The sequence below is a fragment of the Thermobia domestica genome, chromosome 2 (assembly GCF_964235325.1).
Source record: "Thermobia domestica chromosome 2, izTheDome1.hap1.1, whole genome shotgun sequence".
NCBI lineage: Eukaryota > Metazoa > Arthropoda > Insecta > Zygentoma > Lepismatidae > Thermobia > Thermobia domestica.
The window spans coordinates 50,204,327-50,218,613 of NC_137455.1; the positions used below are offsets into that span (position 1 = coordinate 50,204,327).

The 14,287-nt window shown below is 36.5% G+C and overlaps 1 protein-coding gene across 5 annotated transcripts in view; it reads left to right on the top strand.

Moving 5' to 3' along the window:
- Positions 1–14,287, top strand: part of LOC145672006 (uncharacterized) — a 111,656-nt gene that overhangs the window by 52,972 nt on the left and 44,397 nt on the right. For all 5 annotated transcript variants that reach the window (XM_081741195.1, XM_081741193.1, XM_081741200.1 and 2 more), the window contains exon 3: positions 7,579–8,744. In XM_081741195.1, coding sequence (XP_081597321.1) covers positions 7,579–8,744 — 1,166 coding nt within the window. The remainder of the gene's footprint in view (positions 1–7,578; positions 8,745–14,287) is intronic.

Here is a 14,287-nt window from a genome sequence, read left to right on the forward strand (position 1 = left end):
TGTTAAGGAGACGAATCACGCAATTAATTGGGATAAGACGGAAGTATTGGAGATGGAGAAAAGAATGATAATAAGGAAGTGGAAAGAAGCGGATTGGATAAAGAAGGTAGGAAGAGATAAACTGATGAACTGGACAGGGGGCTTACCAATTAATGAATCATGGCAAGGAAGTTTGAATAACATAGAGAAGAAAAATAAATAAATAAATAAATAAATAAATAAATAAAAATAAAGGGCCCTTATAAGAACCAAAAATAAAGAAAGTGATTAATTGGAAAGTGAACACGAAGACTTACAGGATGGGCTGAAGGCCTCGGTAAATAAGAAAAATAAATAAATAAATAAAAATAAAAAAGTACAACAATGACTCTATATATGACTGTTAAAAGAATTTAAAATTTTTTATAACAATGAATATATATATGACGGTTAAAGAATTTAAACTCTGTTATAACAACATTTATATATATGTCTGTATTTTCATTAATTTCGATCGTGTCTGAAGAAGGATATGCTAGATATCCGAAACAGTTACAAATTATAATTTAAAATAAAGTTTTAAGCTTTGGTCAGTGTCTCTTTTGTTAAAAAAAGTCCGATGTACAGTCAGGGGTAAAAGTGAGGGGGGATGCGGGGAGATGCCGTCCCCCTCCTTCAAAAATATGTACGACGTTCCTCCAGTTCCTAAAAAAATTACAATGGGTAAAAATAGGCAGGGGGTCGGCGTGACGTCATGCCGCTACTTATCATCTTCCTACCTTTTAAGATCCACTTTTAGCCCTGTGTACAGTAGGTTTTGCAAGTGCTAGATAAAGGCTAAAAGGTACGATCTATCCCTCTAGCTGCGACGATATCGATGACGACTTATTTCAATACGACACATATCAGGTGTGTTGTTGATGAATTTTATTGTAATTTAAAGCCATATATGTTACTTGTAAATCGTCAGTATATAAAATTCATCATTTCAAATTTTACTATAACTCACTTATAGTCCCACACACAAAAAAGAGGGGGTTCAAAATCTACAATCTTGGTTATAGTTTAGCCGTCCAAAATCTAGCTATTTTTTTTTTGCGTAAAAATTCTTATTTCTGAAGGCCATCTAGCCTTTTTTTCTTGAAAGGTTGTTGACAACACTGACAACAAATAGGTGTGGAGAACGAGCCTCTATTGTTATTGTAGTTCCTTGAGATTTCTTATATCACTCACTCCGGAATGAATGGCCACTTGTAACAGAGCATTATACTAACAGAGGTCGAGGTCATGTATTATATAGCCTCTGTGCTGAAAAGGGACGCTGAATTCCAAAACAACCATCAACATAATAGCAGAACAGAAAAGAAAGAAAAAAACATGGCTGACAATTTGTCGTCCATTATTAATGTATTAAATTTTAAAAATATTAGATTTAACACGAAAATTAGTTGAACATCAGGGTATTCATGAGGTTAAAAAAAAAAAAAAAGCGTGCTGGATGCGTAAGAAAAATATTATTGGTCCTCGTATAATTGATAATATTGTGCACATCGTTACTATTTTAGAGATAGCAACTGAATGTTTCTTGATACAAAGAACAACTTTAAACCTTACCATGAAACTCTACCTATGTACCTTACAAAATAATAAGCCCATCTTTTACTGTTTTCGTTTGCTGCATTGCCTCCTTGTGGTGTGCTAGACATATTGAGGATTTTCTCAAATCCTTTTATAGTTATTCGTAAAATATTTGAGCCACCTTCCCTCAGATGATTGCATGTCAATAAAAATGTAATTACAAAACCCCATTAGATACTATATTTTTTGCATAAATTTTGAACTCCCCTACCCACTTAGACTGTAAATAAATAAATGGAAATTTTGATGTTATATAAATGACCGCACTTCCTCTTTTAGCAGTGGAATATACGAAAGCCTTGAAACATGTTCCTTTGTTTCATGTAAGAGTTCATATTTGGAATTCAGATCTTTAACTTAAGAGACTCTCACACACGGCACTGTGTGAATAAATAAAGGGAAATGTTACAGTTATAAAAATATTCCCCTTTTCTCACCTTAGAAGTGAACACTAAATCCAATATTTTTTATTTAAGAGTTTACATTCGGAATTTCACATCTCCAATTTAAGCGAATCCTCACATTGAACACTTTCTCAATATATAAAGGGAAATTTCACTACTAAAGAAATGAAATGAAATCTTTGAGTTTTACGTAGCACGCTTATGCCGGGTAGGCTAAAGGAAACGGCGATGATGAGAATGAATGAAATTGTAGATTGAAGAGAGTGGGAGGAAACGGAAGAACCCGCGAAAACCCAAGCACACGGTGCTTGTCCACCACAAAGCCCACTTAACGCCAGCTCGGATTGAACCAGGGACGCCACGCACCAGAGGTGAACGCGCTACCACTGAGCCACCGCGATCCCACTACTATAGAAATTCCCCTTCTCCTCTTCAAGAGAAAAAAAAATCAAAAACGCTGGAACCTGTGCTCCATTATATTTATTTAGGGGTTTATATTCCGAATTTTAAATCTCTAACCGAAATGAATTATCACATTCGGCTCTTTGTGAATAAATAAAGGGAAATTTTACTGTTACTGAAATGCCTCTCTTACCCTCTTAGGAGAGGAATATTTGGAAACGCTCAAATTAATTTAAAGTTGCCAACATATGCCAAAAATTGTAATTAGTCACGCGGTAATTAAACCACACTACTGGACGCTAATAACAACTGAAAATGTCTATAAACAGGTCCCTGAAAAAATTCTTACTTTCTGCATTCATAGAAACGATAGTTAGTAAACATAGTTAGCTTACATTTAATGTAACAGCTAACATTTGAATTGGTGGTATCGGAAGTCTTATGATAGTACCTTCTGCTTTAGTTTTATCACTTATTATCGTTAAGAGTTCATCAAACGAAGTGCTGATCATGCGAAAATAATTTAAAGAACTTTTCTTCGTCATTGCATAAATCAATAAACATGAAAGACAACTGTAGCTGAAAATAGAATAAACTGTTTTCTATGTTGGACTGAAACGCCCGCCCGAGTTCGTTGCAAGCCCGCAGCAGACTTTTCTGGTCGTCTGAACTGGTTGATCTGTGGCGCCCGCACGAGTCTGCTGCGGGCCCGATGCAGACTTTTCTGCTCGTCTGAACCGAGCCTTCTCCACGCTCCTCCACATTGTAGCAGTTGGAATCATTGTGCCTTTATAATGAGTGTCGTTCTACTTCGGCATTAATTTTGGTTGTTTTCGGGTGTTTTTATCGTATCGTGAATATCATCTGCTATAGTGTACACATCAGCAAGACAAAGGACCGGTCTCAGGTGTGATAGTGAAAGGGAGATCCATAGCTTAGAGTGACTTCGCCCCCTGATGTTTATAGGGAACACTGACCAATGTAGCGCAAGATCAGAATATCCAACCTATTCTTTTGGCATTACCTTGCACCATCATGGAGATACATGACTTCCAGTGGAACAATGCATGCCCGTAGTGCTCGTATTATTTAGCAGACATTTAACGAGTACATTTCTGCTGTGACCAGTACGACCACCAAAGGTATTTTCTGTTAAGCATGAGTGAGACTCGATTGGACACACTTCTTTGGTCTGAAAGTCCGGAAACAAGCATTGACCAACTGCATCGTGAAACGCTAATCTCCAGGCCTCCTCCCTGTTCTAGTAGCTGGAAATCCACTGAAAGATGTTCTAGTTGCTGGCACACGTACTTTAGTGCACTAGGTCCCGGCTTCGATTCTCGGTGGGAGAGCTGAAACACAATACAGTGATCCGAATTCCTTTTTAAACCGTAGGTTTCTTTCTATATTGCTTCGTTGCCGAAGAACATGACAATCAATGAATTAACTCCTGCTCCAGGATGACATTCGGCACCCTTACAATCGTTTCCATGCATGGCAGGTGGAGGAGATACACTCTGACATAGTGTCTGGACATATTTCGTATCTTCAGTCCATTGCACATGATCATGTACAGTATACAACTTACAGATTATATATTAATGGAACTGTGGTTCCTAGGTGTTCATTTGTCATTTTTTACGTATTTTTCATAGTTTCTGTTTTGTTGTAAATTTATACCGATTAACCATGTTGGTCTCGGCATCCCCCACAGCGGACATAATATATGACGACATTATTATTGCTTTACAACTTTAAAATCAGACTGGGAACGTTGAAAACTGTTTACAGGGATAATCATAGATGGATCATCCCTTGTAAACAGTTTTCAACGTTGCCAGTCGCATTTTAAAGTTGTAAAGCAATAATAATGTCGTCATATTTTATGTCCCCTGCAGGGGATGCCTGGACCGATATGGTTAAGCTACAAAATTTTGCTAGATCGCTTTGAAACTTATGTGAAGAAAAACAGATCAATAGTACATAGAAGGACCACGCTTTTAAACACATTTGAGAATGAAATTTATTTATTTATTAGAGAATTCGTTGTTTTCTTTCTCTAGTAAATGTTCCGGACAACTATTTTTAAATCTTGTTCCGAGTTTGTTCACCCATGTTTGTTCTTTTTATTTATTTCAAAATTTATGATGCCTGAGACAGTACGGTGGTATCTTGGTGACATATATATATTTCCTGTTTGTTTTCTGTTGTATTTGAAGATGGTCGGAAGTTCCATAGAGCCAGTAGCTACTAAAACATACAATAAATGCTAAAATTAAATAGCTTTATTATACACATAGTGATCGTTGTGTTAACATTGTAAAAGACACACTTAGAATTAACTATCTTTTAAACTGGCAGCATTGTATTAGACACCCGTCTTTCTTTAATATATTGCTAATAACAAGAATATGAGTTCCCCGACCTTGAATATTAGATCATTAGATTACTGAATGGTAGATTTTTCTATGTATGTAGCGATTTATTTAGATTGTTTCTTTTCATTTCTTGGTTTTATCTTTACATTTTAATCATTTGCTTTTTACTATGCATGTAAATATTCTGTGTATGTTATTTAATATGTTCATTATTTAGGGTTGGCATATTTCAAATGAAAATCCGGGACGCCACTAAATTACGAGAATCTTTGAACTGCTTAAAATGAAAACTGCTATATACTAATTTACTTTCTTCAATTAGATAGAGTTGTTCAAGTATTACGTAATCACATTTTTAGTCATTTTCGTAGATCTTCTCCTCCCTACTTAAGCAAACGTAAGCAAAATTACGTTATCCCCTTCCTCCTGGTAAGCAAAATTATTTTCTTTAATTTCTCCGGATTTGTTATGATTCATGGCTTTCAGAGTCTGTTTTTTTTTTTTTTTTTTAGCTCATTCAAGTTATGATGTTTTCTTTCACACGTTTTGTCTGTTCGTGTTGTATTTGCAGCAAACTATAATGTTTCTCTCCTTTCTTCTTCGCAGAAATCCGGGACATTTAAGCGTCCCGAGAAATATTGTCGGGACGCCGGAACGCAGATCTCGATTCCTTGACGGTCCCGGGTTTTCCGAGTCAAATGGCAAACCTAACATTATTTTATTGTATTGCTTAGTGATGCATTATACGAGGGAAGATCAGAAACGAAGGTTACAAGCCAATATTTCTGGAGTTTCATCTGTTATAGAGGAATGAGGAGTATAGGGTTATTTTAATACATGGAGTTGGCAACTATGCAGAGTTTCAGCCACCCATCACCTTCCGCGCTAGTTGTATGTAGACACAAATGGCGACTCGTTTGGAAAACTGGTCTCGTGAAGAAGTCCACGCGCACTCAGTTATTCGATTTCTGTGGGCGAAACATGTAACCACGGCTAAAATTCACCGGCAGCTGGTAGAAATTTTTCAGAAAGACTGTAATGTCAGCGCAGCACGACAACGCGCACCCGCATACAACCCCGAAGACCACAACGCTGTTGAAGCAGTTTCGCTGGAACTTTATCGACTACACTCTCTACAGCCTGGACCTCGCTCCAAGCGACTTTCACCTGTTCTCACATTTGAAGGAGTACGTAGGAGGCCGTCGCTTTGCTTTACACGAGGATGTGAAACACTTCGTGACAACATGGCTGAACATGCAATGACAGGATTTTTACCAGAAGGGAATCTTCAAACTTGCCCACAATGCGACAAGTACCACAACCGATATGGGGGCTAGGTCGAAAAATAACCTAATTTCTATATTATCTGTTGTCTGTTTTGGTTGTATGAAATAATATATATACATGTCTCACTGCAGGCTTTGTAACGTTACTTTCTGATCATCCCTCGTTTATGATAAATTAGTTGTAAGTCCTCTTTAATTGGAGTTATTTACTCTGTTGAAAGCACAAATAAACACATATTGATCAGAGTACAGGATAGCCAAGACCAGGCGCAGTACAGGCAGCAAACAGTCAAAAGTGGATTAAGCCTTGTACTGCCGCAAATTCATCCAAACACATGCTAAACAAAGACATCTCCAACCTTGTGATTGAGCAATACGATCAACACACTCAAGCTTCTCCCAAATTGCAGCTAACACACACACAGTCAATACACATAGACCTCTCTCAAATTGTCACTGGCGCGCACACACAGCCAATGCACAAAGTTCTCTCCTAAATTGTGACTGACACATACACAGTCAATACACTCAACCCTCTCTAAAATTGAGAATGACCCATACACAGTGAACACACTCAGGCCTCTCCCAAATTGTGACTGACACACACAGTTAACACACTCAGGCCTCTCCCAAATTGTGACTGACACACATTCAACACACCCAAGTCTCTGCCAAATTGTGACTGACACACACACAGTCAATACACTCAGGCCTCTCTCAAAAAATTGTGACTGACACACACAATCAATACAATCAAGTCTCTCCCAAATTGTGACACACACACACAGTCAATATACTCAAGCCTCTCCCAAATTGTGATTAACACACACACACAGTCAATACAGTCAAACCTTTCCCAAATTGTGACTGACACACACACAGTCAATACACTCAAGTCTATCCCAAATTGCGGCTGACACACACACAGTCAATACACTCAGATCTTCCCAAATTGTAACTGACACAGACACAGTCAATATACTCAGACCTCCCTCAAATTGTGACTGACACACACACAGTCAATACACACAGGTCTCTTCCAAACTGTAACTGACACACAGACACAGTCAGTACACTCAAGCCACTCCCAAATTGTGACTGATACACACACAGTCAGTACACTGAGGCCTCTGCCAAATTGTAATTGACACATACACAGTCAATACACTCAAGCCTTTCCCAAATTGTGTATTACACACACAGTCAATACACTCAAGCCTCTCCCAAATAGTGACACACACACACACACACACACACAGTCAATACACTCAGACATCTCCCAAATTGTGACTGACACACACAGCCAATACACTGATGCCTCTCCCAACTTGTAACTGAGACACACAGGCAATACTCTCCGCATCCACTCGTATCTCCCTCTGCCTCAGTTTGGGTGGACATTTTCTGATGAACATACAGCTAGCCTTAAACTGAAAACTAACTATACGAGATGAGATAAAATTAATACAGTTTATTCTCATATATTTACAGGCTACATATATAAAACCCGTCGATGATAGTCTAGAAGACAAAGTGTCATTGGAGAAAATTACCACCAGCCTAGTTGAACAGAAGCAGTTGAAGGACCAAACTTCATTCGTTCCACCTGTTGTATCTGGATATCTTCTAAGATCTAGAGGTTCTGTTGATCAACATTGTTGCTCAGCGTTGAAAGTATTAAAAACTGAACGGAAGCCTAATGTTTCAGAATTGACCACCAGTTCCTTTTCTTCTTCTGAAGGAAATTTAGGAACTTCTAAGATAAAAGTTGAAATGAGCAAAATGGATTCCAATGAAAAAAGCGATATATTGAATCATTCGTCTATTAAGAAAGATAATACTGATGTGGTTAATGATTTATTGGATTTACTGCATGATTCCAACAATTATCAGTTAAAACAGGAGGCTTCAAAAAAAGAAGTTTGTAAATCGAATAGTGAAAGTGATATTCTATCCCTAGTATCAGAAATTGAAAAAGCCATCAGTGCAGGAGAGAATAGTCAAACGCATTCTACAGGAAGTGGTGAATATTCAGATAATTCTAGTAGTGCATTCGAGCTGAAACACGATGTTGCATCAACTTCCAAATATAATAGTATATCGGAAGTTGGAGACTATACAGTGAACAAACTATGTGACCCAAAGAGAGCATTGTTAGATGATTTTAGTCCACCAGTTGCAAAAGATGAAAATGTTGAAATTAAGATGAAGGTCGAAGAGATAGTAGACTTACTATCAACGATCGTTAAATCTGATGTAACTCCGGTAAATAACAAAGCACAGACTAGTGACGCCATAGCAAATAATCAAGACGAAGTAAATCCTAGCACTCCTGACAACAAACCAACTGCAAGTAAGGTTATCCAGAATTCTATAAGAATTAGTGATCATAATATATTTCCTGAAATGGCACAGGGCTCCGTTACGTCACATACAAGTCCGACAACATTACGTGATATTTTACAAACCAGAGAAGCAGTAATTAGTTATAAAAGTGGATCCTTTGCAATCTGGAGAACGACCAAAAATGATAATGTTCAGATGAACCAGAGAAGAAACATTTCGAATACACAAACTGAAGTAACTAAGATTGGATCAAATGAAAATACATCTACGCATGACATTGTCTTTCTAGGACGTAAGGCAGTCAATACGGGGTAAGTATTTTTTTTTTAAATATTCCTTATAATAATGTCAATGTAAATGTTGGTTAAAGCAGGAAATAATCTCTGAAGGTAATACATGGCAAAGTTTATTCAAAATATATACATGAAATGCACACTTTTTATTTGGGAGTGAAATGCTTTTACATTAAAAACTTGCGTTTTACTTTCCATTTTCACATCAATTTCAGAATTCCCACCGAGAGACACAGGAAATATATAAAATGCGTTCTCCCTGTTGGTCTATTCGTTAGCGCGTGAACCTATGATGTACACAGTCTTAAGCCCGACTCTGGTGGGAGAGCACACAAAATTTAATTTCATAATCACTCCCTTTCATTAATCAACTATCTCCTAAGAACGTCCTGAAAACGAAAATGCAGTCAGTTTTTCGTATCACCTTCAGACTTTCTGCTATGGTAATGATGATGATTAACTGCTGACAGGAGTAAATGTAATTTGATATATAAAATGAAAGGTGTTTATGAGGATAAATTCTAAGTTTTAATGAGAGAAATACATGTATGTGATACTAAACATTGCAAACACACCATTTACAAATTTATATGGAGATAGGAATAATAAAAGGGTGAAAGAAATTACCAATTCCAGTAATTACTTTTAATTAGCTCTCTCTCCGTAATTAAGTGTTTCCGACCAAAGTCGCAAAAAACACTTTTCTTTTATTGAGATCCTGAACATATATGATAAGTTTGTTGGTTTATTCCCGGAATACCCTGCATTTTTACTTATAAGCTTGATTAAGAAAAATGATTATGCAAACATAGTTTCGAAACATTTTCCCGTTTCTATATTGTGGAATCCTCTTTCAGGAGGAACTAACAGCAATATCTCATCATGGACGGGTCCCATTTCCCTTGAAAACGTTTTTCCATCTGTAAAATGTTCTGGTGAAAACGCTCAACCTGCTTATTGCTTTTTCAGGGAAATAACTCAAATGAAAATGCATGCAGCGAATGAATTTTAAAATACATATTTCACCCTTGTGCCTTAGTTTTCTTCTCTTACAAGTAAACCTATCGATGTCGAAATCTAGTTTCTTGACCAAACTTGGCAGAGAACTGGGGAATATCAAGAAACGAGCGTAAACAAAATTTAAAATGCTTCCGTTTATAAAGATGGCCGCAATGACGAAAATCCTGATTGATCAGAATAAGCCATAACAATATATTTCAAGTTCGAAAATTTCATTTTATTTATAAAACGGGTAAAAGGGATGAAAAACAAAAACACATTAACCGACACCGGGATGAAGTAGATATCTATTTGGGGGTATACTTATCATGACCGCCATCTTGAAGTCGGCCATCTTGTATCTCGCTTAGAACGAAATACTTTGGATAGATTATTAATTACCTGTACCTTGGGCAGAAAGTGCTCATACATGTGCACTATACTTAATAGAATGTTAATTTAATATTAACAAAAGAAGAATGTTTTTAATATATGTAAAAAAATATATTATGGGATAGTGTTATGTAATTAGTTGCTATGTAGTTGTTTATGGATACCTAATCATCATGTCTGTGTGCATGTCAGTTTGAATGAAAATATATTAAAAAGTGTATCAACTAATAAAACATTTAGTACCGTTCATCGACTTTATAATTCCGATAGAAAAGGTGAGAATAATAATATGTATAATTATTAAAGATATTTTTACATGCAAACTATTACTACCACTCAAGATTCATATATCATCGATCGAACCAGGTTGACGACTACCCTTGGTGAGTCGTTATAAAAATTTTGGTTTACCTCACCCGGGACTTTTCATAAATTCATATCCCGAAGCAAAGTAAGGGTGAATTTACTTTTGTAATAAGGTTAATGAATACAAATTTCACAATACTAAGAAGTGGTAGAATTATCATAAGAAAAATGAACGGTGAGGCAATTGAGAAAGAATCAAATAATAGTGACAACGGTGAACATAGTGTAGCACCAGGAATGACATCAGAAGACCGAATCTTGCTAGCCTTACAGCGACAATTGATTCAGATGTCTACCGATTTAAAGCAGACGATAGAACAGAAGATAGAACAGAAGTCCGAAGAATCTAACAAGCAATACGAGGAATTAAAGCAGACGATAGAGCATAAGTCCGAAGAATCTAACAAGCAATACGAGGAGTTAAGGCAAACGATAGAGCATAAGTCCGAAGAATCTAACAAGCAATATGAGGAATTAAGTAGACGAATGGAACAGAAGTCAGATGAAACGAAACAGTCAATTGTCCAGGCGATGAATGACATCACCTCGCAGTTCGAGGAAAAGTTAAAAAGAATATCCGAGGATTGTCAGGATAAGCACAACCACCAAATCCAAGAAATCAGTGGTGTAAAAAAGGATTTAGAAGTAATCGAATCTTCTGTTCAACAGCAAAAGATTCAGGTCATCAATAATTCTAACAACATACGTGCAAATACGCAATTGATAGCTACTCTACAGGAAGAAATTAGGACGCTACAGGTTAAGGACAACACATACCACAATAATTTGGGTAGTGAGCGCTTGGAGTTTCCCCACTCACCAGAGATGACTTCGCCTTCACCTGTGTCTGATGAGGATATTATTTTGGAAGAAATACATCCGAAGAGGACAGATGGGCGTGAAAGGGATGGTGCAACGACACATCACGTCATGGATAGGAATTGTCACCCAATAAGTACACGGAATGATAAAAGGAAGGTAAAATTAAGTGTTAAGATGAGTGAAATACGGGCTATGAGTAAATTCAGTGGTAAATGTAATGAAAACGCTACTTCTTTCCTGGAAAATTTTCAGGACGAATGCAATATAATGTGTATAGATAGATCACAATATATGAAATTAATCCCTCATGTATTACTCCCACCATGTTCTTTATGGTTTAAAGCCGTACGTGATCACATCAATACTTATGAGGAATTCAAAGCAGCACTGATTGCGAATTATGAAAATGACTTTTTGCTTGCAAATCGAGATGCCACCATTAGAAATCAACATTTCAACCCTCGTTTGCACAAATCTGTTGTAGAGTTTGTTGTAAATACATACAACGAATTAAAAGTCGTTAATCCATTACAATCGGAATCTAGAATAATAGCATCGATTCGAAATTTGCTCCCATTTAAGTTACAACAGATCTTGTTTTCTACACAGTGTATGAGTTTCAACCATTTATTAATGCTTGTCCAATGCTATGAAACTCAATACCATGCTTTGAATCAACAAGCAGGAGTAGGTAAAAGTAAAAATAATTCAGATCATTTTGTACCTGTTCGGAATCTAAATATCCGAAGTGTGAATGATACGGAACACAACCTAAGCCGAGTAAATTCTAGCAATCAAAACGAGCAAAATAGGCAAAGTTACGTAGGGAATACGCCTAACCTAATTAGTCGTAGCAATCCTTATGTTAGACCATATAATCAAAATAGGTTTAAAAATAGACGGAATGTATGGCGAAATTCCAGGAATACAGCAAACTACGTGGATAGACGTAATTGGAGGTCAAGAGATGGCACTTCGCATCAAGATCCAGGTATCGAAGTAATTCCTGTACAGAACGGTAATACGGGACATAATCATGATTGTGCTGTACAGTGTACTTTATTGGAACCATACACGAGTATGAATTTAAACTAATTGCGGCTGATGTGGTAGGGGTTAAACCCATATCAGCTGTAGATTCTCATGAACATTTATCTACAAGTTTAAGCGATAATTCTTATGAACATTTATCTTCCAATTTACATGTTCATGTTAATGATGAAAATGATCTTTCACATGACGTCTCTGTGAATAATTATTCGGAAATAGCAATTAATAGATGTCAGTACCAATTTATACCTGTAGTAAATCGTTGTTGGTTCGAAGATGATACTGTCAATGATGGTTTTGATATTGAAAAAAATTTTGTATTTTTAAAATCATATAGTACAGCTAAAATACCTATCAAAGTCAATGGGTTAAGTACCGAAGCTTTACTTGATACAGGAGCAAATGCCTCTCTATTATCGTATTCGTTGTGGAAAGCAATTACTAGTAATTATTCGAATCCTAAGCTACAAAAGGCTGAGAACCTTATTATAGCTGATTTTACCGGTAAACATAAAAAGAGAGTAGCTGATATTACTCGTGTGACAATAACTATTCAAGATTTTGAAATATCAATCCCTATTTTGGTAATAAAGGAACTTAACGAGAAATTAATTATGGGTTTAGATTTATTATCTCAATTACGTGTCATGCTTGATTTTAAGAACCAAACGTTGACTATACCTGGTATACCTCAGGAAATCGTTCAGAAACTGCTTCCAAAATTAGATAATATTGCTTGTCAATATAATAATATTTCTCATGTAGTGAATAATGTTTCTGTTAATGCAGAAAGTGGTAAATTAAATGATCAACGAATGGAAGACACACAAAATTTGGTGAATTTAAAAGACGATGTATTTTCTGAACGTGTTCAATCACTCGAAAGCAATCTTGATTTTACAGATAATACAGTAAAAGCTGACTTTAAGAATATCTTATATAAACATAAAAATGTATTTTCAGAACGTCCTGGGCGTTGCAAGGATTTTGTTTATTCTTTTAAAGTTAAAACAGACAAACCCATAGTAACCAAGCCTTATATAATTCCATATAGATACAGGGAAAATGTACGTCAGCAAATTACAGATATGTTAAGAGATGGGATCATTAGGCCTTCACGAAGCGTGCATCTTAATCCATTACATGTTGTTCCAAAGAAAAATGGTTCTCTACGTGTGGTATTAGATTTGAGACGCACGAATTGTCACATTGATCTGGAACAAGTGAGGTATCCTCCAGTGGAAGAAATACTAGCTTCTTTACAAGGGAATGCTGTCTTCGGAAATTTAGATCTAGTAATGGCATATAACCAGGTTGAACTACATGAAGATTCGAAACCGTACACAGCATTTAGTTTCGAAGGTCACTTATACGAATACAACCGTGTAGTTTTTGGGCTTATCAATGGTAGTGCGGCGTTAGCATCCTGCTTGAATAAAGTCTTGGGTCAAGACTTACGTAGCAACGTGATAACTTACGCTGATGACATCTTAATCATGGGGAAAAATCCACATGAATATTTGAAGTACTTAGATATAGTTTTAGAAAGATTGGAAAGTTCGGGCCTTACTATCAATCTACAGAAATCAAAATTTCTGCAGAATTCCATAGAATTTCTTGGATACCAAATTGATGCCTCTGGTTTACAATTCAGCCAATCTAAAGTACAAGCCATAGAAGATCTGCCTGCTCCATTAAATGTGAAACAGACACGGCAAATATTAGGGCTCTTCAATTGGTTTCGCAAAGCCATCCCACGATTTGCTGAGATAGCCCAGCCTTTATTTATGATTATAAAGAAAGGAGTACCATGGCAATGGGGTCCGATTCAAGAACACAGTTTTAATAAGTTGAAGGAATGCGTAAAACGAAACATCCATTTGAATCACCCCCGATATGACGTTCCTTTCTATGTTCAGTGTGACGGTTCC